The sequence below is a fragment of the Neodiprion lecontei genome, chromosome 5, assembly GCF_021901455.1.
Source record: "Neodiprion lecontei isolate iyNeoLeco1 chromosome 5, iyNeoLeco1.1, whole genome shotgun sequence".
Classification (NCBI taxonomy): domain Eukaryota; kingdom Metazoa; phylum Arthropoda; class Insecta; order Hymenoptera; family Diprionidae; genus Neodiprion; species Neodiprion lecontei.
In genome coordinates, this window is record NC_060264.1 from 3,411,023 (window position 1) to 3,436,477 (window position 25,455).

The 25,455-nt window shown below is 37.6% G+C and overlaps 6 protein-coding genes and 1 long non-coding RNA gene across 17 annotated transcripts; 4 read left to right on the plus strand and 3 right to left on the minus strand.

Moving 5' to 3' along the window:
- Positions 1-99: 99 nt before the first annotated feature.
- On the minus strand, positions 100-1,605 carry LOC107217213 (UPF0545 protein C22orf39 homolog). 2 transcript variants are annotated; one of them, XM_046739495.1, is made up of 3 exons: positions 1,388-1,605; positions 478-642; positions 100-389 (listed from the first exon to the last, which is right to left on the minus strand). In XM_046739495.1, exons 1-3 carry the CDS (start codon positions 1,436-1,438, stop codon positions 162-164), a joined length of 444 nt encoding a protein of 147 aa, XP_046595451.1. In that variant the 5' UTR covers positions 1,439-1,605; the 3' UTR covers positions 100-161. The 2 variants fall into 2 exon arrangements, with proteins under 2 accessions (XP_046595451.1, XP_015510118.1); XM_015654632.2 differs by lacking the exon at positions 1,388-1,605 and adding an exon at positions 769-1,327.
- On the minus strand, positions 503-9,712 carry LOC107217250 (C-factor). Of its 4 annotated transcripts, none has more exons than XM_046739489.1 (7): positions 9,451-9,712; positions 7,700-7,751; positions 4,884-5,074; positions 4,127-4,276; positions 3,746-4,039; positions 3,027-3,098; positions 503-642 (listed from the first exon to the last, which is right to left on the minus strand). In XM_046739489.1, exons 1-5 carry the CDS (start codon positions 9,574-9,576, stop codon positions 3,815-3,817), a joined length of 744 nt encoding a protein of 247 aa, XP_046595445.1. In that variant the 5' UTR covers positions 9,577-9,712; the 3' UTR covers positions 503-642; positions 3,027-3,098; positions 3,746-3,814. The 4 variants fall into 4 exon arrangements, with proteins under 4 accessions (XP_046595445.1, XP_046595446.1, XP_046595447.1 ...); XM_046739490.1 differs by lacking the exon at positions 9,451-9,712 and adding an exon at positions 8,630-8,714; XM_046739491.1 differs by lacking the exon at positions 9,451-9,712 and adding an exon at positions 7,939-8,423.
- On the plus strand, positions 1,662-3,283 carry LOC107217256 (B-cell CLL/lymphoma 7 protein family member A). 4 transcript variants are annotated; one of them, XM_046739492.1, is made up of 5 exons: positions 1,662-1,902; positions 2,144-2,210; positions 2,296-2,371; positions 2,817-2,922; positions 3,003-3,283. In XM_046739492.1, the coding sequence occupies exons 1-5, from the start codon at positions 1,806-1,808 to the stop codon at positions 3,119-3,121; spliced, it is 465 nt and encodes a 154-aa protein (XP_046595448.1). In that variant the 5' UTR covers positions 1,662-1,805; the 3' UTR covers positions 3,122-3,283. The 4 variants fall into 4 exon arrangements, with proteins under 4 accessions (XP_046595448.1, XP_046595450.1, XP_046595449.1 ...); XM_046739494.1 differs by having other exon boundaries at positions 2,986-3,135; XM_046739493.1 differs by having other exon boundaries at positions 1,799-1,902; positions 1,987-2,210.
- On the plus strand, positions 6,195-13,164 carry LOC107217242 (thioredoxin reductase 1, mitochondrial). 3 transcript variants are annotated; one of them, XM_046739488.1, is made up of 8 exons: positions 6,195-6,459; positions 10,174-10,394; positions 10,608-10,738; positions 10,917-11,146; positions 11,268-11,482; positions 11,689-11,871; positions 12,021-12,379; positions 12,466-13,164. In XM_046739488.1, the coding sequence occupies exons 1-8, from the start codon at positions 6,273-6,275 to the stop codon at positions 12,593-12,595; spliced, it is 1,656 nt and encodes a 551-aa protein (XP_046595444.1). In that variant the 5' UTR covers positions 6,195-6,272; the 3' UTR covers positions 12,596-13,164. The 3 variants fall into 3 exon arrangements, with proteins under 3 accessions (XP_046595444.1, XP_015510162.1, XP_015510152.1); XM_015654676.2 differs by lacking the exon at positions 6,195-6,459 and adding an exon at positions 9,168-9,350; XM_015654666.2 differs by lacking the exon at positions 6,195-6,459 and adding an exon at positions 9,723-10,002.
- Positions 12,744-18,262, minus strand: LOC107217096 (matrix metalloproteinase-2). The gene is made up of 10 exons (XM_046739487.1): positions 16,775-18,262; positions 15,839-15,991; positions 15,513-15,625; positions 15,158-15,319; positions 14,721-15,010; positions 14,227-14,540; positions 14,009-14,156; positions 13,778-13,919; positions 13,580-13,701; positions 12,744-13,506 (listed from the first exon to the last, which is right to left on the minus strand). Exons 1-10 carry the CDS (start codon positions 16,943-16,945, stop codon positions 13,370-13,372), a joined length of 1,752 nt encoding a protein of 583 aa, XP_046595443.1. The 5' UTR covers positions 16,946-18,262; the 3' UTR covers positions 12,744-13,369.
- LOC124294449 lies at positions 13,364-16,760 on the plus strand. Of its 2 annotated transcripts, XR_006904317.1 has the most exons (7): positions 13,384-13,495; positions 13,573-13,704; positions 13,951-14,045; positions 14,418-14,698; positions 14,898-15,060; positions 15,547-15,658; positions 16,270-16,760. It is a non-coding gene; the product is annotated as an uncharacterized LOC124294449 (long non-coding RNA). The 2 variants fall into 2 exon arrangements; XR_006904316.1 differs by lacking the exon at positions 16,270-16,760 and having other exon boundaries at positions 13,364-13,495; positions 13,601-13,704.
- Positions 18,159-25,279, plus strand: LOC124294671 (cilia- and flagella-associated protein 251-like). The gene is made up of 17 exons (XM_046741041.1): positions 18,159-18,622; positions 18,766-18,919; positions 19,199-19,345; positions 20,049-20,152; positions 20,233-20,387; positions 20,480-20,595; positions 20,732-20,852; positions 21,006-21,141; positions 21,304-21,467; positions 21,637-21,975; positions 22,063-22,171; positions 22,308-22,749; positions 22,818-23,065; positions 23,447-23,600; positions 23,674-23,765; positions 24,076-24,310; positions 25,046-25,279. Exons 2-17 carry the CDS (start codon positions 18,776-18,778, stop codon positions 25,277-25,279), a joined length of 2,940 nt encoding a protein of 979 aa, XP_046596997.1. The 5' UTR covers positions 18,159-18,622; positions 18,766-18,775.
- Positions 25,280-25,455: the final 176 nt, after the last annotated feature.

Genomic DNA, 25,455 nt, shown 5'->3' on the forward strand with positions numbered 1-25,455 from the left:
CAATTGATTCTCTATTTGAGTAAACCTGTAATGGGATAAACATTTTGGATAGAACTGAACAGTTTATTAGTATGCAAGAAAATTATCCTCGCTTTTGAGTATTTTTTTGCCTCAGATAATGGGATTGAATTTATTTACACTACGACTTGTTACAAATCCTTCTAAGATATCGAGCATGAGTCTTTTTTTTCGAGAACTGGTTCGGCCCCACTCTTCAACTCATCTGCCTTTATCCCAAGGTATGAATTCTCATTGATCTTATTGAACCATTCAGGTAAGGGTTTGTTCCAGTCTTCAGGGGGTGCATTTCGCTTCTTCCATGTAGTATTAGCGTAATGTGGCCTCAGTCTGTCTGTTCTACGCTTTTCTTCGCTTTCTATGAGTGATTCCTGCAGACAATATAAACGAGTAGCGGACTGAATTAATACTTGCTTGCGAAATGCTTAAGACAATACCTATATCAATTTCAATATTTACAAATGCTGTTTCGTCCTGTATGCTTGTCCACAGTTGGCAGTTTTTGTAATCAATTTTCCACTGCTGGCAATCGAGATATTGACCATGGACGAAATACTGCTGGAATCTACCGCGGAAGCTTGAACACTCGGAGAACTCAGCATCGTAAACAAAGCAGGGTCTAACCTGTAATTAGTGTATTTAATTTCTAAATAAATACAGAAATTTTGGAATTGTTCAGTCATTGACATAGCAATACCGTCTGATATAAGTCATGTATTTCATCGAAAAAAAAAATCGTTGTGAACGTACTTCAGGGATTGTCGTAATCATAAAAATTCTTCAAGCGAACATCCCAGTACCGAGGAAATAGGCGAATTGTATTTTACAGTACAATTTTCTCCAGAAAAACGAAATCGTTTCAAACTTTGTAACGTGATAGTTTTTGCAATTTTGCGCGTGTGTCGGCCAAAGGAAGTTCGAAACATTGTCGAAAACACAAAATATACAACAGATTCTCACTTATTCAGAGGTTATAATACGCTACTATTTCCGATTCACATGGTTTTCTGACTTTCAGATTAATTTTCCGAACTTCCCTCAATTACCACACAAGAATTATGACAAACACGAAGACGTACTAAAATTTAAACGATTTCAAAACTCTAGAAATAAAAAAATTGAATCGTAAAATACTATTTGCTACCTTCGTTAGCACTTCGACATCCCTTTAATGTTAATTTACTTGACGTTATAACAGAATATTGCTGGTTCTCGGTCCGTTAAAATGTGTACCCTTATACAGTTTGTTACCCTTGGCCTCGTCAATTTAAAATACACAGTAATGACGAGGCCAAGAGTGCATAGATCCAAATTTGAAGAAATAAGTCACGGCAAATGATTCGACAAAGGTAAGTCTTTTGCTTCGTACCATCCATTTATTTTCCAATATTTTCTCTTCTAATTTTTGTGGTGCCGTCATGTTACTTCCAGAAATAAAAATAATCAACAGAGATGGTAAGTATAAATTGTAAACTCTATTGTAATTGAGCTTGCGGACTGTGCGAAACGATCACTCGCAAGCATGGCTAGGCGAGTAATAGGTCACGTTTACGCCAAGAACTTGATACGCGTATTTCAAACCGACTAGGGGATTTCTCTTGTAAATCTAGTGTATCATTGGTGGATCGCAGAGTGCGTTCCAAAATTGGCACTCAATGCTGTTGACAACTTTTTATCTCTTTTGCGCTGCAGAGTTCGTGACTAGCTCTGCCTCTGTCCTAGGGAGTTTTTAGTACGGTCAGGTAGTTTCGGAATGCACACTATATCATCTCAGCTGTGATGTAAACATGGCGACTAGTATATTGGGGATACTACAAGTTCGGCCTCCGTATCTTTATTTTTTATGGTCCACATATTTTATCATAATTTGCATTCCATTTGCAGGTGGGTGAACCTATGCACTTTATTAACCTCTCGAAGTAATCATGATGCTGTAGCTTTCATCATTAATTTAGTTCCGTATGATAGAGACGTGAAACTATATTCCAAGATATTCTAACCTCTCTTCTTAACTTGACGTCAACCATGATCGCATGAACGAGTAAAGCAATAAAGTTCGCAAAATATAAGCGGTTTCCGAAAGATTGGGAATAAAATATAATGATGTCACGATCTGTGAGAGCAGAGACACGAAGTCGTGCCAAAGATGATATCAAGCGGGTGATGCAAGTTGTCGACAAAGTACGACACTGGTAAGTAAACATACGATCCAACAATAATAAACACTTTCTGGCTTGTTAGTCCTATGGTTGTATAAAGCGAACTTTGAAACCGTAGGGAAAAGAAGTGGGTGACCATAGGTGAAACAACGATGAAAATCTACAAATGGGTTCCTATATCTACACTTGAGCAGGTAACATTTCAAGTTTCTATTAGTTCTTTGATTTTTGAATCTTTTTTAGTAATCCCAGATAGTGAAAAAGGGTCTGTGCAAGTTGCATTGTTCTGCTAATATAATTATTTGTAAATGACTGCAAATACTCATGCATATAATTATAGACTAAAAAATAATCGTAAAAGCTTGGATCTAACGATGGCATCGGTGCTGATAAACATTGACTCAAATCGTATTATTCACAACTATGTAAATATTTTTGGCAGCTTGCTGTAACTTAAATTCATTGGAGATTAGTAGCAACTCTATAGGCACAGTGCTATAATGATTGCTGCTAGTACTTACAACTCAGTACCACTTAATGTAGTAATCTGCTCTTAATTTAGTTATCTGGGTTGTTGACTTTGGTTTTATTCTCAGTTTCTGTGCATACCTAATATTTTATCTTATCTTGTTAATGTAGAAAAAAAAAGGAAAGGTTATTGGTGACAAAGAGAATAGTTTAGCTAGGAAAGCCGGCATGGATTCCTCAAACTCAAATTTTGGTCTCGCAGAGGATTCTAATACCTGTAAGTCATTAGTTCTCGATCCACCGACTCTAAGACCATTGACATGTATCAGTAATGAGGCAGATTTTTTGAATAAACAGGTTTTTCAACCGTGAGTGACTCACAGGGACTGACAGATTTCTCCGCACATCTTGGTTTCTCTGAAGATTCAAATTCGCAGAACAGCGAGCCAACGCCTAAGAGATTGAAGACTGATTAAGTTTTATTCATGTACATAAATATCAAATAATCAAGCTAAGTTGACTTTCCATTAAGTTATACTAAACTTTAAAAAGTGTATAAAAAGTTTGTCCATTCTATTGCATGCTTGCAAATCTTGACTAGTATCATATTACCGAACAATAATAAATATTTGATCATAGGTGATGGTATATATCTTTCCGAATTATAGTTGAACGGCACATAATGTCATTCAACTAATATATCCTACTTTGTACTCAGAGTTTTCTGTGAATTCGGACAGTCCATATCTAGCAGGAGACCCAACCTGGACATACACAACAGCATGAAGTTTGGTTTGTAATGCTACAGTAAAAGTGCTACAGGCTTGTTAGGTAATGGACCTGCTACGTGCTATGGAATGTCCCAGTTTACAGTTAAATTATGGTAGGTACACCAAAAATACTCCAATTTCAATATCGTCCTATGACATTTAAATTTGTTTAAGCGATAAAGGAATTCCTCTATCCACTTGTAGTATTTAGTCATATCATACGTGGCATTATACTTTCGGATCACAAATCAATTTTGATGAGTTGAAATTGGTTTTCATAAATGCTTCTTTATTAACAGTAATCAAATACTAAAAAAATTGTATTCGAACCTTTAACAGAATGTTGCCATCTTACATATCTCACTCTGGTTTATAATCATGGCAGAGGTGGACTATCAATTACCAGGGCAGAGTTTTGCCGTCATACTGTAGGAACGATCCGGTGTGACTTTTGTTGAGCGTTTTCAGGGTAGATAGAATTGCTTTTATACTGGTATCAATGTCCATAGGTGCATTTTGTGTACCCATGTCAGTTTTCACCCATCCAGGATGAAGAGACGCCACAAGAATTCCGTCACTTTGTAAATCCATGCTCATTGACTTGGTTGCTGCATTCAGTGCGGACTAAAATGGCGTGTAGATATTTTCTTGGGTAACAAACGACCAATTTAAATAATTATCACAATAAAAAAAAACATATTACTTTCATACCTTGCTACACCGGTATGCGTAATATCCACCCTGAGTATTTTCACCGATGCTGCCAAGAATCGAGGACATGTTTATCACTGCTGCACGTTCGACGCTCAAGTCTTCAGTCTTTTTATTAGAAGCTGCCTGTTTGAGAAGCGGCAAAAATGCCTGACAGAAAATATTGATAATTTAATAATCTTTTAATGATTATACAAGAATTTTCTCCAATGCTCAACTTGAATGACAATAGCATTGACAGAAGAATCGGAAACACCTGAGGGTAGTTGATTCCATGTGGTTCCCTTAGCAGACAATTTCAGCATTGTAAGGGGGACCAGGATCGAATATACTGGAGTGTATACTGTAATCGTAACTAACCAGGTAGCAAAATATGCCTCTTCAAAACTTACGATACAGTGATATTAATTTCCATAATTACGAAAACCCGAATTTATATTTGCATACAGTTATTGACTATTAATTACAGTCAAAATTTGAATATGGAGACAGCATTCATGTTAAAGAGTTTAAACTTGAAACTTGGGTATTGTTTGTGTGTATGTCGGTGCATTGATTCAAATTCACTTGAGATTAAACTATTCTATATCTCTTTTTGAAGGCATAATGCCATAATTTTCGCCACGTTAAAGAATGATTCCGTGTTGGTACAGTTCTCACCTAAAATGTACGTGTTACAAGCATGTTGCTGGAATTTTATTGCACCAGTGTGATATTTATAAATTAATGACATCGATGAAATGAAGTTACGATTTACCTTCGTCAGTAAAATCGGAGCAACAGTGTTAACCAGAAAGCATTCGGTCAATTGTTCTTCTTTTACAAGCCCGAGGCGAGAGAATTTAGTGGCAATCCCAGCGTTGTTCACCAAGACGTTCAAACCCGCATCTCCAACCTCCTTTGAGACCTCCTCCACCACCTTTTCATAGCTTTGTGTGTCCTTAACATCTGCGACGGTAAAAATAAAAATTAACACGTCACATTCTACATATGTTCACATGTAAAGTTAAAAATTAAAATACCGTTAATTTTGTTGTAAGTCGGCGAATAGTTCTTGTACGATGTATTTTTTTCTAACAGCTTGTTTATGTATTCCAAAATTTCAGTTGATAGGTTCGGAAAAAGTAAACGGACGTACAAATAGTCGATGTTCTACTGTAGTTTCGAAATAGTAAAGGTTTATTGCGTCAATCGTGTGCTTAGACAGGCACATGACGAGCTCATTTTTGCAGGATGCATTATAACTAATCCTATAAAGTATTGTCAGTTGTTATGTTAACTGGCTAGAAGAGGCAGAGAACAATTCCGTGTGAAGCATGCAGTTCGCAATTAGAATGAGACGCTGTGATCTCGATTTTGCAAAAGGGCCTTCCCCTGGCATTCAATGAAACGTTTTGTTGCCAAGCGAATTCGCTTGAAATCATTCGCGGTCGATACAACAAGATCTGGGTCAGGGTTCCGCTGTCTATAGAGCGCTTGTCATATCGACTTTCCTGTACAAGCAACATTAATATTTGTAATTTTACACCGGGGAAAAAAAAAGGGTAACAATGTGAAGGTGGGTGAAATGAAACACAGCTGAATGCAACTTGATCTTTATTCCCGGAAATTAGTAAAGTAATCAATTGTATTGAAGTTAGTAACGTACGTTATCGTAACGATTCATGCTGAGGATAAATCGTTATTGCACCATTTTGGAATTTTCTGAAATTCGGTAAACCGTGATAAAACAAAACATACTCATATTTATAAATCTTAGCTCGTTAAAAATCATTGCAAAATTGAAAAAAATAGCGATTTATCCCCCAATTTTTCGTTACGATAACATTACTAATTTGAATCTCGTAATAATCAAAGTGTAAAAAGTAATTATTCGGTAATAAAGGTGTTGCGTCGTTTACCACGCAATCTGTTCGTGAGTACCGAAACAGCTACGAAAAATGTTCAATCTATAACACTTTGAAGATTCGTCATTTACGCCGCTATCACGATAAGCTCGTGCGTTAAGCCGAGTCTCGAGATATAAGGTATTACCGTAATTACTGTTTTTCGTCTGGCGATCGCGCGAAGTAACGGACGGTTATCAGTTCGAAAGGACGTTGAATTTAACAATAAGGATCGAGTACAATTATTGCCGAGGGCAAAGATGAGTGAACGCGGGAAGAAGAAGAGATCTTGGGGATTTTGCCATAAAAAACCTGAAACTCTTGACGACGATTCGGGCGAGGAGAATACTCAAGCAACGTCTGCTGGAACGGCGTTTCCACCGCCGACCGAGGTGATACAAGTACCAGTTCTCGAATCGACAGAAAAATCAAACCCAACTCCAGAAGGTAGGCGTTCAAGGTTTCACGTCAACGGCGTTACTTCAATCCATAAATATAATATTAACACATTGTGGAATTACGTGATCGTTTGATTCTTGATACGGAAAAAGTCGATCTTCAGTCTAGGTACAATTGTATGTTTGATTTTCACTTAAATTTCACCGCCAAGTGAAATTATTTTTCAACGTCAATGAATCTGAGATTTGAACAAAACATGTCTTATTGTACTATAACATATTCTTTATGGAGATACCGTCCTATAAATCGCGTGTATATCTAATAGACTGCAATGTGTTATTGGGAAAGTTAGGTAATAACAGACGTATATACCTATGTATATTATAGGAATGATGTACGATCACCAAGAATAATCGCTAATCAAAGTTCAACTTACGAAATGAACATTTCCAAACTAACTGGTTAACATGTTTGCCCGAATGAAACAAGCCATAAAAATTAATAGATTCTTGTCTAGATTCAATTATATGATTTCCGTTCCGCTCGTGTTAAACGATAAGTCGATGACGTCAGGAATCTTACGTGATAAAATAATGAATAAGTGATTGTAAGTGTACTATTGAATACACGACAGCTGCCTGTATCTGCAATTAACGCATTGCAAAAATTCTCACGCTATAACGTCATGACCGCGGGTATATTACGATATGATAATAAAGACCGAATAAACAATTCTTAAAATTTAGATATCATCCGTCGTAACCCGTATCGATGACTGCCATACTTTGCAATAATTTTATAAGATACTGATATAATGTATGATGTACGCAGTTCCTGAAGATGAGTACGACAACCGAAATTCGATTTTTATCTTGCACTATAATGCCCGAATGCTACAAGTATAAGTTAAAACAGGTTATAACATCTATTCTTCGCGGGCATAAAAAAAATATGGACTCATTGTTATTGGCTTGCCATTTCCCCTTTTCTTTCTATAACATGCATAATTTATCACGTAAAGTCCTTTCTCCGTGTGTATATTATTATTTCAATGTTGATTGTGAGAGATATAGCTGTAAATAGTTGGAACGCGAAATAAACGTTTCGTGTAAGAAAATTTTTACGAGCGAAACTTTTACAATTTTTTCTTCAAAACTTTGACTAAATTCGACTCCTCAGACATTGAAAATGACCTACCGTTTTGCTGAAAATCGATTTGAAGAATTCGGAAATATTCTAGAATTTGGTAATCCAAACACGTGTACTTAAAATTGTCTTAAAGACTCACCTAACTGTAGAATTCGGATATTTTTCCATTTATCTGCCAATCCCTGTAATTCCTGAAAAGAGAACAAGAATTGATCAGTAAAGTGTACGATATCATTATATTGAATGATCGCATAATTCTTTTCACTGTATTATGTACAACAGATCAATTGCACAATTATATACTTGGAACTTAATCGAAAGACCAAGTTATAGCAGACTATGTGCAAAATTTTAATAATAATTTTCAGGTGTTCTAACAATATTCATCTACTAGTCAATATTTCTCGTTTGTGATTTGCCCTGCATTATCTGCACAGATCAGATACATAACTTCCATAAATTATCGTTTCATTAGGATCGAGAGCACATACTGTAATGTTGTACGAGCTAGCACTAATTGTAAGAATTATTATTGTCATCAAGATACCTCCTATAATAGTTTATGTTAAAGATAGAAAATGTGTGGTTAATTGCGAAAATCCGATAACCTGTCATATCCAAGGTTATGAAAAAATTGCGAATTTGTGTAACGCGGGTCACAATTGGACGCGATTTATCTTAGGTAAGCCTGGAATTATGATCTAACGTTCATCTAATCCGCTAGCCAAGGTATTTGCAACGATGAAAGTATACCACTATTCTTGCTCAATATTGCGCAAATTTCCAGGCTCTGAAATTATAGTTATGATTCAAAATTACGTTCCTGCTCTTATTGCCGCAACACGGATACAATGCATGTGTTACTGTATTACGTGAACCCAAAAGCGTAATTATTGAAAACTGTGATTAAGATGAGAAATTTAAATTTCGGAAGCTTTCTGCAATTCTTACGTTTTGTACGGCTTTATGATTTCCCTGATCGGTCAAATGAATTTCTCTAATTCTCGGCCGATGGATTCCATATACAGAATAAATTTATCTATATTTCAAAACGATGCGTGGTAAATACCGCATGTCGATTTCGAACCATGTTGACGTTAGTAACGTGATCGTAACGATTCATGCTGATGAAAAACCGTTACTTCAAGATTTTGAATGAAACAAAAACAAAACATACTCATATTTTGAAATCTAGGGTCCTTCAAAATCATAATAAAAATAATAACACTGATTTTTTCCCCAATGTTTCGATACGATAACATTACTAACTTCAACTTCGTGATTTCGATGGATATGACGTTAAGATGATCTCTGTAATATCGCCCGATGAACGCACTGTCTTCTACGGAGATATTCAGCGTTGCACCGACTCAAGCTCGAGTAAAATATACACATAAATGCATACAGTCCTATCTCTACATAATATTATCTCTGAACAAAATGTGTGTTACAAGTCAATTAGTCTAACACGCAATCATTGTGGAACATTACACTTCAATTTCGATATCGTCATCGTGTCGTAGACACGGATCAACAAGTTGGTGGGGAATGTGGGTAGTTATTGGGGTATAACAATAGATGGCGAGACACGTCTCTACCCCGTCTGGGGAAGATTAGTAGGTTTTCATCGCTTCTAGCGTCGAGAACAACGCTGATCGTCTTTCATTGGGTGTCCGTGTCGTCGCCTAATCTTCATCTTGACGATTCAAGAGCAGCGAGTAACCGTGCAAAAAATAATCTCAATTGATATTACAATTTTCTCACCGAAAACCTAACAATGGCTCCCATTGGTGAGTAAGAGTTGCGTTTATTAACGTCACTAGGGCGTGCACGGGTCCACAATTACGTAAATATAATAAAAATGTACAGGCCGAATGAGTAGTGATTTACCGAAGCTTTGTTAACCGTCCGAAGCGTCGCGAAAATCTTATCCGGCGGTCTCACCGACTTCGCAAGATGTTTCACTAAACCGAGACCGAGTCCTCGGTTACAGCCCGTGATCAATATAGATCTCATCAAGCGGTTAGAGTGTCTTGCAGTGATAAAAAGAACACCACTTTTTGCTTTGCCTCCGGTCCTCGTCGTGGAATCCGTACTTCACGGCCATTCGAAAGTGGAACGTTGGGAGGGGACGGATAGCACTGCCGGTCGGACTTTAAGCGAATTATACCGTGTTTCCTTTTCATTGTGACGTCATCGAATTTTTAACTTAACGCCGGTCATTGCTTGTTGCGTATGGTGCATGTACATACATAATATATACATACGTATGTAATCTGGAAGCATAGTGCTACCGCATTGCAATCACTGTCATCATGGCAACGTTAATGTTCTCCCTAACGTTTCTGCCGCTTCGACACGCCAGGTCGAAACTATTAGCTTTCCCTAAGTCACGAATCAACTGTTTCTTGATCGGTAAAAAATCGATCGCTTGCTACTCCAGTGAGTAAATTTATATTCACCTTCAACTGTCTGCACCACGTTGAGCTCTACTTATATCTAACCATTTAAGTTTTTTTTTTTTTTTTTTATAGAATTATGGGGTGTACCTATGCTATTTTCTGTTCATTCTGTTTGATTTCACACTCCTTTTTTCTTCTTTGTACCTAACAGATCAAGCCTCAACATACGATTTAATCGTTATCGGCGGAGGTTCAGGTGGCTTAGCCGCTGCCAAGGAAGCTGTTGAACTTGGAGCTAACGTTGTAGTGTTGGACTATGTCACTCCTTCACCCCAGGGTACCAAATGGGGTCTTGGTGGAACATGCGTTAATGTTGGTTGTATTCCGAAAAAATTGATGCATCAGGCAGCTTTACTTGGTGAAGCAATTCATGTGAGTATAATTCAGTAGAATTAATAAATGATAGAATTTTTTCTGAAATTTTACCTCCTACACCTGTTGTGTTTTCGAACCTTTTCTTCTCAGATCAATTCGTAATTTATTATTTTTTTATCATTGTCTTTAGAAGGCAATGTTGGATACTATGTTTATTCAACTTTCATATCTGTGTATTTTTATTAATTGTAATTACTCATTCTTTCTTAGGAATCTGTTGCTTATGGATGGCAAGTACCGAATCCAAAAGCTATACAACACGACTGGCAAACCTTGAAGACTGCTGTGCAAAATCATATCAAGTCAGTCAATTGGGTTACTCGTGTTGAACTAAGAAACAGGTAAGTCAAAGAATTTTTAAGATAAAAAAAAAAAATGAAATATTGCATATGTGTTGAATCTTTGTTTGTCAATGGCAAGTCTGTTTACTTGAAGATTATAATTGTTCGCTTAAAGCCCTATTTCCTTTGCACGCTAATAAAAAATATTTGATACTAATTTTCAGTATTTATATTTCAGAAAAGTTGAATATTTAAATGCTCAGGGTTATTTCAAAGATGGCACCACAGTTGTCGGAGTTATGAAAAATGGAGAAGAAAAGGTTGTATCTGCCAAGTATATCTTGATCGCCGTCGGTGGTAGGCCGAAATACCCAGATGTACCTGGAGCTAAGGAATACGGTATTACCAGCGATGATATTTTCAGTTTAAGTCAGGCACCTGGCAAAACCTTAATCGTTGGTGCTGGATGTATCCTTACATGAATTTTGACTTCTTTCGAATTTGAACAATGATGTGACACATTTATCATCACTGGTTACTTTGAGTTTGCTACCGTGAATCAATATTTATCCTTAGTCAAGACTTACAGATATTGGGTTAGAGTGTGCAGGATTTTTGAATGGACTTGGTTATGATACAACAGTCATGGTGCGTTCTGTTGTACTGAGAGGATTTGACAAACAGATGGCAAATATGGTAGCAGACGAAATGCAAGATCGTGGTGTTCGCTTCATTTATAAGGCTAAGCTCAAGGCTATCGAAAAACAGGATGACGGACGTCTGCTTGTCCATTGGGTGGATCGTGTAAGTGTTGCTAGACAACTTATCGTACATGTGTTTTATGTGTCTCATTCCTCTGCAAGCTTGGATTCAGTGAACATATCAGTTAATGAATCTAGCTAGTAAATTTTACTCGCAATACCGTTTGTCTATTTAAAAGATTCAGTACCTTGTGTTTATTCTTCACATTATTGTTGAAACGTATCGAATCATATCTACCAATACTTCAGGATGGAGGTTTATATCACGATGCTTATGACACTGTACTTTTTGCTATCGGACGCCGATCACTGACCGAAGAACTGAAACCTGAGAATGCCGGTCTCGAACTTGTCCCGGATACTGGAAAAATTAAAACTGTCAACGAGCAGACCAACATCTCCAACATTTATGCTGTCGGCGATGTACTCCATGTACGTGAAATCTTGTATACACGATTGCCCAGAGTTGAATACATTTAAAAATTCTGACAAGATTTGCATTGTGAATAATTTTCTGAAGGTGTTTTAACCACAGAATACGATTTTATGAGCATATATAACTTTTGTTTTATTTGTAACAGGAAAAGCCAGAACTTACCCCAGTCGCGATTCATGCTGGCCGACTCTTGGCTAAGAGGTTATTCAGTTCCTGTGATGAGAAGATGGAGTACACAAACATTGCAACTACCGTTTTTACCCCCCTCGAATACAGTTGTGTTGGACTAAGCGAAGAGGAAGCCATCCACATACATGGGGAACACTATGTAGACGTCTACCATGCCTACTACAAGCCAACAGAATTTTTTATACCGCAGAAAAATGTTAGTCATTGTTACTTGAAAGTCGTCACTCTGCGAACTGACAAGGAGGAAGTCCTTGGAATGCACTTTATTGGCCCTAATGCTGGCGAAGTTATTCAAGGCTTTGCTGCAGCTATGAAGTAAGTAATTCACCGTCGAGCTAAATATCAAATTCATTTGAAACTAATATTGGTGATTAAAATTCTATTTGTGCTATAATTTACAGATGCAATTTGACTTACTCATTACTCAAGTCCACTGTCGGGATTCACCCAACAACAGCTGAGGAATTCACAAGAATAAGTATCACAAAGCGATCTGGGATGGATCCGACACCACAGAGTTGCTGCAGTTAGAGCAACATTAGCAAAGATAATTGAACTTCTGATGACTGTTTCCTGTAGGCTCAGCATCATCTAATATTGGCATTTGTTACTCTGCCATGCTGCGATAAGGAAAATAGTTATTAGCAAGATCACAATTGACACGTTTTTCTATCACTCATTTAGATATTACCTTGCATAATGAGTTGTAAGGCTGCGAGCATGTTGTATCTATCATACTCTGTAGCATAATATAAGATTGTATGCACAATGAAAGACATTAACGCCAGTGCATAAATAAATGAAACGTACTTTCCACAGCAAACTGCTGTTATGCAATACTGTGCATAGCAGAATGATGTCATTTTACGTCATGATTTATTCAGTTAACTTTGTCAAATTTCAATATCAATGGAATAGGTGCAAGATTCAGGTATAGAGAGAGTTTTGGATCACATTCTTTAAGAATCGTTACAATTTTTTTTATTTTCATTGTTTTACTTATTAAAAACTGGTGTCTGGGACAAAATAAATTTTGAATAATTATTACAGTGTGGCATGTAAAATAAACAAATGTAAAATAAACAATATTCAATAAGTTATACATTTTAAACTCAATAATAATTACACGACCCTAACCTTTAATGCCAGCTCATTGACGGCACTTCGTTTTCTTTTTTTTTTTTTGTTTCGTTGTTGCGGCCTGTGTCAGAAATTGACCTGCACGCCAACAAGGCCATTGGTGACAAATTTTGACCTTCTCACCGTGCTTACAGAGCTCGCGTTTTTTTTCTAATTATTATTTATTTACCACCAAATAGTATCAAGTCTCTCTGGACAGCCCATCCAGTATTGGGGAGCCGGAAGAGGGTAGCGATTGTCAGTCTTGATTAGAAGGTTATCGAATTTCCAAAACAATTTGTCCTTGAAGAAGTAAGTCTTGCCTGCCATTATAAAAACATTCATTAGATTGAAAGATTTAAAGTGTTGGTCCATGATGTTTACCACAGTCCTTACCGTCGATCCATGTCATTGCAGCATCGATGTGAGATGGAATTCCACGCCACCTTCTTATGTTGTGAGGATATCCAGGATCCAACATGCGGGATGTTGCATTAAATCTCCAGAATTTCTCACCCCTGGTATTAAGAATGCAAAAAGAATATTACTTTCTTCCTCAGTGTTAAATTCTATTTCTTGTCAAGTCTCGCTTACCTGTACAGGTAGACTTTTTTGTTTTTCTCCCAAACTTGCACAGCGTCTATCGCATCAACACCTTCATCGATACCATAATCCGTTAGTGGTCTGGGACTGTTTTCAATAAAAGAGTATCCATCATAGACCCAGTATTGTTTCCCTGCCACATAAAATTATTTGAAAAATTTCAGATCGTGAAACATGGTTCTCAAACGGTTCGGAGGAGTAAAATGCTATTTATTGACTTACCACTGAAAAGAATAATGTTAGCATCGTCTTCTCTTTGGTAAGCAGCATCAATTTTTTTAACATAATCTGGCAGTTGCCAAAATAACTCATGGAACTTGACCGGATAACCATTTTGAATTATCCCTCGCTTGCTCAGTCGCCAAAGATACTAAAAATAGGGAATCCTGTTAAGAAAATCACGTTTTGTATCTGGCCTGCTGCGCAGATAACTAGCTTACCTCTCCTTTGAAAACAAAAAGTTCTGTTCTAAAAACTGATATGGCGTCAAAATTGCCATCACAGATATCAGGAATGGTCGATGTAGGATATGTCTCGACTTCGTCGTAATCTTCAGATTGATGCCGGAGATGATCTTCAACTGTTTCGTAATCCCCTATGTACGTCACTTGATAACTCCGTTCTGTTGTAGTTTCCCGAGAGGGTACTTCTGTGACTATGTTTACCTCGGCATCTTTCTCTGTCGTGACGCGCTCCGTGGTAGTGGTAATTGGCTCATTTGCTGCAAAATCATCATCTTCCACATGTTGAGAAACTAAAATTGATACATACAGTTAATTTCTAAATGTACGACAACTGTATCTGGCGGTATGGCGAAGTATGTACGCGCAACATCTGATCGTAAGACTGTCTTTGAAAGAGTGGATTTGCCAACACAACATGCCGATGTATTAGAGATGCATTGCAAAAGTGGTAAATATATTTCAATCCTTACTGTACAGCTGATACAATCCCAAAATATCATCATAGTCGAGCTGCATGTCTGGGTTCGATCCCCTGTAGTAGGCATACATGACAGAGGTAGGTGAAGGCGAGTGAGCGAGGCCCAAACTGTGACCAATTTCATGAACGGCAACACTGTAAAAGTCAGTTCCGTCTTCTGATTCCGTAGGCCTTATTCTCCACTGTTCGTCGTCATCAAAATGAAGATCTCCCGCGTAAGACCCCATCTCGTTGGGGAAGAAGGCATGGGCCAGGACATTTCCAGGACCGTCAAAGGCATACCTTGATCATTCGAACAATAAACATGACGGATTTTCGTTACAAGATCCAAGGTGAAGAAACAAATATGAAAGTAAAAAACAGTACGTACACCGCAACCGTGTTATTTGTCACACAGATTGTACTTCAATATAAATGTATTAATCTCACCCATCTCCGTGTTCGCCTCTTCCAAACGCCAATATTATATCTGCACTCGGATCGTTGATTTGTTTAAAATTCAAACGCGAATATCCACCCCAAACAGCAAAAGCTCTTGCGATTTCGTCACTGACAGCCTCTTCACTTAACTTCGGACTCCAGTTTGCTATGCTGTAATAAAAAGTGCATTGAATTCATTTATTGGAGGAAGATTAATTACCAACATTTATCATTTAAAATTGTCAATTATTGTGATGATCCATTATTTTTATCGTCGTAATAATTCTTATCTCCAAGGAATTACTATCCGTATATTAAGACTTGGTTCCGGTCAACGTTTATTTTGTTAAAAACTGTGACTCACTAATAGGTGATGTTTCGTTTTCCCCATCCTTTAGATCCGACGACGTATCGCTTCCTTCGAGTGTTCACTTTTCTATCAACATCAGGAATACCGCATCGTGGTGATTTCATCAACTTGAAACGAAAAGCAATAATTATGTGGCGCAGGTAAATATTGGCAAATATTTAAGAGAGATGAAACAAATTTGCACTTTCTTCTATAAAAAGAGCAGCAATTTCAATACGCCTCGACTGGTTTAAACTTATTGTTAGAAAAATAATTTCAAACAATCGACACTCTATTATTGTACTGTATACAATAGTCGTTTGTATTATGATAATGATTACCTGGAGTGTGTTATTATCGAACACTCCCGTTTGAGTTATGTTGCCGAACTTCTGAACAGTCTTTAATGCGTTGACCATCGAATCTTGGCTATACTGTGCTTCCGCTCCAGGCATTCCCTTGGGTAAGTACCCAAAATTCTTCATGAACGTCAGCTGTCGCAAAAAATAAATTTAATTTAGTCATTGGCGTTTTTTTACCTCGAATCGAGGAAATGGAACGGTTGTAAACCACCAGAAGATTGCGGTAGAAATGATAGTCGGATAAAAAAAATGTTTACAGTAAAGCAGAGAAGACGTGTTTAAATAATTATAGCTTATACGCTGCGATAAATTAGGCCTGAAACGAAGTGAATCTGGTAATTATTAAAGATTGATTTATCAACTTAAATCAGTATCGCAGAGGAAGTGAACAGTGGAATTCCTTTTTACAGATATCAAGAATTGACGACAAAAAGTGATATCGCCGCAATAAATGGAATAAAGTGAAACTGATAAATTCAGGCTGTATTGATATATTATAGTATCTCTCTAAAATTTTTATTCATTCGTCTGCAATCAATAAAATTAAAGGGTTTACCAAAGAATGAAACAATTATTCTACACATTGCGTTTTCTATAGGACCAGAGTGAACGGTATAATTCCGACTTATACGAATGTATTATTTTTTCCATGAAACGTACTCATAGTTTTCTGTAATTAACAACGCTTATCGGCAAGAGGGGGCTGATATACCGACGTAAGGCGAGAGTGCAAGCGTTTCAAGTATGTCGTGTATGCATACATACATTTACTGTCTATGTACAGAGAATGTCAAAGAACTCTTAACTCGGAGGCGGATAAAACAGTGAGTAAATTTAAGTCAATTTAAAAAATCTTTGAGCTAGACCGCTTGGCAAATACTGATATTTGCTCCATGCAGTCTAGTTTGAACATACCGCGTATGCTGGAGGCACTGAAAGTGCGTCTGTCGATTTTTCAACAGAAATCGGCGCCCCGCGAATTTCGACGATCGAAAGAATGAAGATGCAGAGCACTTGGATGACGGTATAACGCATCATCACGCTGCCCTCGTGGACACCCACATGAACTTTATCACTGTCTGACATCGTCGATCATTTACTCGATGTTTGTTTCCACTGATTGTAAATATATTTTTACGTTCTTCTAACAGTAATTAGGGTGCAGGTTTCAAACGAGCCCGGATCGAACGGCAGAGATCGATCGGTTATAAATTAATGTGTAATTTGAGTTTGCGGTAAGGAAAGTAAAAAAATTATTGAAAATAGAAAAGTAACAATAACAGTAAAAGTGAAAACGTGTGCCACCACTTAAACTTTCTGGCGAGCTTGTTCGAAATTCAGAGTTTCGTTATTTATTATACATGGAGCCGCTTCTATGATATCCAGCCTCGGCGGCCGAGGAACTGCTCTCCGCGGATTGAAAAAGATAACTGAACAATATATATGAATAAGTATGCGCGAGAAGTAAAATGATCAGAATACGTATATATGTACAACGAGTGGTAGGCCGAGATTGTAACTATTCTTTCTACTGCGATGATTCTCGTATTAATATCGAACGATATTGGGACGAACTATATATATAGTATATATATTCTCGGGCGGGGGGGTAAACAATCCATTCATAATTGTGTAAAACCGCGTTACACATTTGTATAAAACCACAAGGTAATCCTTACACTTTCTTTAATATGTACTTACACGCTGACCACATGTAAATAGTAATGGGGTAAAATTAAATTAATAATACAGGATACTGTATCATGCACGGATGGTAATGACGATATCGCAAAATGACTATAATAAATTCCTCGAATCGACGGAAGGAATTGTCTTAAAACCGCGAATACTGGCTAAACAAAACAAATATAGGAAAATTGTACTCATGTACGATGCTTTCGACACGTTTGCTCTGCAATGACCCATCATTGATAAACTTCTTTCATACTACATGTAATATATGTATACAATATGCGCCAAACTATCGGAGTAATGGTATATTTGATATTTGACTTTCGGGCTTATCATGGATCTATCTGCGGTCAGTTTAAAAAAAAATTCCGTACGCGCTTTTGATGAGTGATCCATATCTGACGTCTCGTCTACGTAAATAGGGGTTTTATTTGAACGTCACGCCAATGATTCTTCGATTCTAATCATCGTGGGCGAAATGACGTCAGTCAGTTACGAACTTGGTCGAATTTGAGAGAAAAAAAAATGTGTCTTAAGCATTTAACAACGAAGCTGCAACGCTATAAGTATGAAATCGGTGTCGTTTGTGCAAAGTTGTTATTTAGTTTCATCTCTGTACGGCCAGTTTAAGCACGTGATATTACAATTACTGCACTCCAGCAGTTATTATTTTTTCTAGTAATAACGCGTTACCATTCGAATCAATGTATATAACAAAAATTAAATACGCTTCGAAAACGACAAAGATTTAGGGCAGGAGGAGTCCATTTTTCCTGACGCATCCCTGCACAATACGTACTTCGGAAAATATAATTCCGATATGTGTTTGTTATTGATTTTATGAAGGAAAACTTTGACAGCGTATAAAATTTAGTTAGCCGTAAAAAAAATCAAAACATATACCATATATCATAGGTATGTTCTGAAAGCGTAATTTTAGTGTCATTTTTTATGGTTATTATCAGTTAATTGTGAAGCAAAAAGTCGTATGATCGCAGTGAGTAAGTCACCGTGTAAATATAAACAATCAGTGGTGAAAAACCTGAAGCTACAAGTTCAGGGAAATAAGAGGTAAACAGTGTGAACGGAGCTAATGTTACTCAACCCATAATTCACACGCGGAATATAAACCACAATTGCCAGATTATTAGTCATTGCGTGTTTTCTTTTCCGAACCCGTCCCAAATAAATTTTCCGACATCGGGAAAAACTAGAAATTAGAAGATGAATAAGCGCGAGGATTCGTCATCGATTTCTTCCAACTCCTGGATTTCCTTCGGAACTCCAGTCGAGGATGAAGAGCATTTGAAAAGTTCTCGCTCACCTCGGCGCAGCTCATCTTCCGAAAATCCAAAACTCACACCCTTTGTAAGTATTATAAGTATATACCAAAGAAATAAGACTAAAGTTCCTACGTATACAATTTATGAGGGTGAAGTTAGTAACGCTATTGCGACGACTAAAGTATCAGAAAACCGTTAATATTTAACAATTGTATTTTGAAAACTTGACTAGTTTAAAGTCACTATAAACTTGAGAAATAGTAATTTTTCGTCACGTTAACCTTACGAACTTCAACCTTGTTAGAATTTGTAATACCTACAATGAATACAAATATGTGTTATACCCTACGGTTTTCATTTACAGAAGCTGCGACACTCTTACGGCATTAATCCACGAGTTCCACTTGTCAACTTAACATCCAAGGACCGAACTCTAATCGCTTATGCCTGCTCGCATGCCACCGCATTGTACGATTACACATCGAGGGATATGCATCTCCTGCAGGGACACGTTAGAGAATTAATATAATATTAGTACAGCCATAACCGTTTCCAGTATTTGCAAGTGAACCGGACAACCGTGGTTCGTTCGACTTATTATAGTTGTGTGACTATGTAATGCTAGTAAAGCGCATGCAATCAACGTCAGGTTGACCGGACGTTGGTCCTCGTCGTTCGCGTGTCAGGGGTCCGCTTCACCGGATACTCGCGGTATAATGAATCAAACATTTGTTATTACTTATTATACGTATATTAATGTGCGACAGTGTAAGCCCTCACTTCTAGGTTTCCCTTGGTAATTTTTTATGATTCCCCGAATCCTCACGGTTTGCAATTAGTCATGTAATAACGGTAGTTTCCGGCGAATCAACGCCAGCAGCTAGAGAACCGAGGCTATATTTTGTATTTCGATACTAACGAATAACCAACTACGTAATGAGACTTGATTAATGGTATGTCAGCTCAATCTCTTTCATTTGATTTCTTTTGTAATATGTTCGCCCCTTGACATACCTTATTTTGGAGGGTGGTTTCACCCCCTGAAAGTGTTTGACGGCACATAAAAAAATTGGTGTCGCTTAATTTTTAATCTACTCTAACATATTACAAAAGAAATCAAATCGGCGAGATCGACCTGCGATACCTTCCTTGTTAGTATATGTAACGGCAGTATTATGGGTGGATCGTATATTTTTTTATGTTTATAATTTCAGCAAAATTATGTGTCAATGATATCTACAGATACGGAAGGAAAGTGGTTACTGACTGTTGATTCCGGGAAGGATAACGTTGTTATTATTTGGGACACGGAAACGAGGTCATGCTTGCTAAATAGACGGATGAATTGTTGGAGCGCATTCGTCATCATTAATCATTTTTCTTCACATGATCATTTAGAGTGCCAATATGTACGCTGTTCAATCCTCACGGCATGGAAGAACTACTGGCAGCCAAACTGAGTCCAAATGCAAAGTATATTGTGACCATAGGGAATGGGATAGAAATGACGATAAAGTTCTGGTTGTGGTCGTATGGTCGCCATGAATCCGATGGTATTGAGTAAAAATTTTGATCATAGGACATAAATTGTTGAAAATTATGAATCAATACGTTCCAAGCTATGAATATTAATTTTGTTTCATAGCCACTGCCGTTTTAACCGGTCTTGGGAACGACAGAGTGAAAGAAATTATTTTCAACTCCGAATTTTCTAATCATTTTCTACTTGGCTTGGAAAGTAATCTCGTATTTGTTACGTGGGTTAGTATTGTGTGATACCATGATATAAAAATTTCTATTGACACATATTACAAACACTTACAAAGTTTGTTCGGCTCACGCGTCAACGAAAGCTTTATGAGAGTTCTATAATGGAAAAATTCATTTTTTACTGTAGGATAATCAAACGTTGAACTGGAAAATAGCGAAAATTAACGGCGATGCCGGGCGATTAGGACTCTTTAACGTTTCTACGTACATCATGAAAACTCATCAAGTCTGGACGGGTACTAGCAACGGTACGAAATTGAATTATTCGATGAAGAATTTCTTACCCTCGCTAAGAAATAATAAATTATTTCCTTTTGGCATTCTGATCTCGTGCATATTAATTGCAATTTGGCAATTACTTGATGAGGATTTTTCTCAACAATGAGCTCAATATTTTCTAGGACACATACTAGTCTTGGGTGATATTCTGTACAGAGAATGCTTTAGTACTAAACGGAAACCGAGCAATTTCAAAACACATGTGAAATCCCTGCGTCTACAGTCGTGCGAAATATCTGCCATTACGAGCCACGAGAAGTACAGTTATATCTGTTGAAATAAGCTTTTTAACTTCTCCATTCGTCGAATCTATAACGGCTAAATTTTATCACGGAAACGCCATATATATGCTACCTATAGATCTCAAGCCTCGTGATGAATGGATCACGCATTATGTTTAAACTTATTTCCTGATTTCAGTGTCGTAGTCGTCGGCAATGTTCTGGGTCATATCAAGTTCTACGACAATCAATTGCGGCTGATGTTTTGCTGTCAGAAATTTGGTCTCGATAGAATTACTGCAATCTCTTTTCATCTCAACTCTCGCCGGAAGGCTCCTATTGAAGTAACAAGCGAATCGTTCGGTAAATTACATTCCTATACTGCATATACTGCAAACTTGCACAATTATACACGTAGAGAAAATTGTTTTTTCTCATTTTTCAACAATAGTTATTACCGACTAATTTATCGATGACTTTCGATCAATTAGGTATGAATTTTTCAGTTGACTGTTGACTTATTTTTCATCAGTGGTTTCCTCGACCAGTACTCTCGACCGTACTGAAAATTCTGAGGATGACGTTGATAATGAAGAAATGGATGGCGAGCCGCCTTCGGATGATCAAAGTAGAGGACCTGCCCTTGAAGAATTGCTGTTACCCAGGAGGTCCAAACACGCAATAGAGAAACGTGAAAAGTTTGCCAACCTCGACTCGAATGTTACGATATCCTTGGATTTGGCGCCTCCAGTTAATCCAGACGAAGATCAAATCGTCCTTGACAACCGTGTGATGAGCCAAAAACCCGAGATAATACCCTCGGATTACACCCTGGAACAAACTCCGTTTATTATCGACGATTTTATAGTTTGTACGAAGGAGTGGACGAATCCGCACTATACTATATAGACCTAGCGCAGATTTTCATAGCTATAATTTAATGTCTTCTCTTCTCCAGTTACAGGCACATCCAGAATAGCTAGAGTGGAAACATCTAGTCTCAAGTGTCACTATATTTCGCATCAGGCTGCGGCAGCCGTTACAGCTGTCGATACTCATCCCGACAGGTTCAGTGACTTCCATTGCAGTATATATTACTCTTTAACGATCCACGTGTCGAACAACATTTTCGGAGCAGTAACTTATCGGCCAAATTCGTTAATTGCCGTTCCAACACAATGTGGCATGCACTGTTGGCTACAGGGATATCCTAGCTACCGGCAATATGGCAGGCGGTATCCATTTGTACGAGTACAACAACCATCATCTTCTGGTATCCAAGCAAACTCCGCCAATACCATCTTTCGAAGAGTTGATCGCAAGTGATATCACAGGGGCGATAAGAAATTATGTGACATGTGTACATAGCCATCAAGAGCCATTGGCTGGAGTCACAGCGTTGAGGTTTTCACCAAACGGCAAGACTTACATCACGCTATACACTCTCAGATACGCCACACAGCTCTTGATTCTTTTCGTTATACAATTTCCAGGACGGGAGTTGGCCTGCGGTATGCAGAGTGGTGTTTTGTGGATTCTAAATCCCAGTACCCTGGATCCAGAGGATCGATTGCCGTTCAAGCATTCATCCAAGTCGCTTCTGGATATTGTTTACTCGGAAAAATCGGATTTCATGGCATATAGGGTATGCAGCATGCTTTCTATTGCATCCCTGTAGGAGCTGATCATTCAATTAATAACTCTTAATCCAAGGATGATAACATGACTGTTGGAGCGTACCATTACGCGGCATCAAGCGCAGAGACTGGCGCTGATCTAGCAGTTTGGAACTTTCTGGGCAAATATCAATCTCACCATTTGCCAATTAGAGAAGTTCTATTCGGACCACCCTTGAGCGGAGGGTCTGTACCCCGTCTGTTTACTCTTGCAGAGGACTGTAACTTTATTGAGTACGACCTGGAGAACAGGTGCAATTTGTTTCTACGCAGAGTTGCCGACGTGTAAGCCTCAATTTTACTCGATGAATTTTCATTACTCCACCACAGCGGACCGTATCCTGAACCCGGTTTAAAGATTTGTAAGGTAATCTGTATAGAGAGTTCAGCAATTCCTCTTTGTATGGCTTGGTATCCAAAATTTGAAGTAGAGAGATTCTTCGTATTTTCTAATACAGAGGTTTGTAATGTTTGATTAATTGCAAATAAAATAAGAACACGTGAAAAAAATGTTAATTTTTAGCACAAATTCAAACTGTTGAACGACTGTACGAAACTGATTCAAGGAACGTACCTTGGTCCGTCTTCCGGGGCTCCAGTGGCCAGGATAACAGTAAGAACTTGATAATTATGGTTTTAACGAAAAACGCCGTGATTTAAATCATTCTTTGACACGATGCAAACACAGTTTTTACCGACAAGAAACATGCACAATCAGGCCTACATGGTGTTTGCTACCGATACTCAAATCGGGTTGCAGCTTCTTCCTTTCGACGGGAATCCCTTCATGGTCGTGGGAATTGTTGGTCACCCGCAAATGGTTAATTTTTCGCAAGCACTAATCACATTCGTAGTTTATCATGACAATAAACATATGTAACGTTATTTTTCAGATTACCCATATGACGCTCAGTTGTTGCGGTGAATTTCTCTTCACTCTTGGCTACCGAGATCCATGCGTTTTGATGTGGAAGATTAATCCGCGGTAATACAAGATGAAAACCCAATCATAATAACAATCTGATACAGCAACCAATGTTGCAACTGTATTGTTAGAATATTATAAATATTTTATCTGAAAAATCTCCATTATAAGCTAAGGACTGCAGACATCGAACATTTCGGAAATATCTGTAGGATATCCCCAAGACTACGTTAAGAAAATGTCGGACTCCGAATGAAATATTTTGCTGATAATACTGAAAAGAAAATATTTTGTAGAGATTAGGAATATATGACAACGAAATAGTTGAAGGTTTAAAAGTAATTTTGCAACGCTGAATATCTTATTACAGCGCTGTCGACATTATGGCTAAACTAGGTGGTTCTAGTCTCTCCCCATTTTACTGCCTTATTGACGGAGGTCAGGATGGCTGGCTGTTGAATGAAATGCAGGATCTATTTTATTATGCACAAATATTGCATCAAGGAGAGAATACAACAGCTACTCGAATTGTGTCGGATAAAGTGTCAATTACGCAATTGCCAAACCTAATGCGAGCTGTTGGATACTATCCTAGTGCCTGCGAGGTGAGTGATTTCGTTTGAAAATGGCTACAGCCGAAGAGGGTATCTCTAGTACACATTTCAAAGGTACTATTTAATGTGGACAATTATTCGGTATAAAAAATTAATAAAAGATAAAATTTCAAAAGGACGCCGCAGCAGTGTTAAGCATTTCTAACAATAAGGTATATACGGTTTAGTGGTACACGCACAAGTAAATGGCCTTTGATATTTTGGGGTGTAACTAATTCTTTCTGGTTATAGTACACAAGTTATTTGGTTCATAAAAATTAAGCCACGTTCTCTGATGTTACCTGGTTCACAAAAATGTATCGATTTTTTTTTTCTTCTTGTAAGCTGAGTAGAAATGAATTAATGCATCAATCCATTTTCACTTCGTACAATGATTAATTTCAGTTTACATACGTATCAAAGCGTTAAATATTTCTTGCGCGAACCAAACTTTTGTGAAGCATCAAATAATTTGTGGAACACAGGTATATATCTACATATAATGCAGATATAATAGTATTATATGTCAAGCTCAAGTTGATTATTAACGTTTACCATTGACGTATACCTTATACATGCCTTCCAAAGACAGTTAATGCTCTGTGCACTTTTGTAACTAGCTTAGTGTACGTTTGAAATGTGTAATTATTGCGTTTCCCTCGTGTATGCAGGGTTTCGGAGTTACAGATCTTTTTGATAATTTGTTTGCTTATGACTTTCATCATGTTCGTGAAACGTCCGCATCAGCTGGAAGAGCTTATGACAGAGGTGGTTTCTAAGAATTACGCAAAAACTGGGCAGCTGGTTGAGGAAATCACATTTGAAGAGTTTGTCAAATTGTACGTAAATCATCGCCCCGTGTTCGGTACGTCTATGCAGCAGATAAAGAAAGCCTTTGCGGTATTTGGTAAACCTGAAATGGAGAATAGTCCAATCATTACCAGAGAACAGTTTATAGAAATTCTAACTGAGCATGGTTAGTGGCATCACATCGCATCGATTGGGGTAAATGACGTTTGTAAACATTTTCAAAAGGGATAAATTGCAATAATTTCGACTTAGGAGATCGCATGAGTACTGAACAGGCTTACAAAGCCCTCAGTCTTCTGATGCCGGTGGAAGATGAATCGGAGAAAGATGCTGCAGATATCAATTTC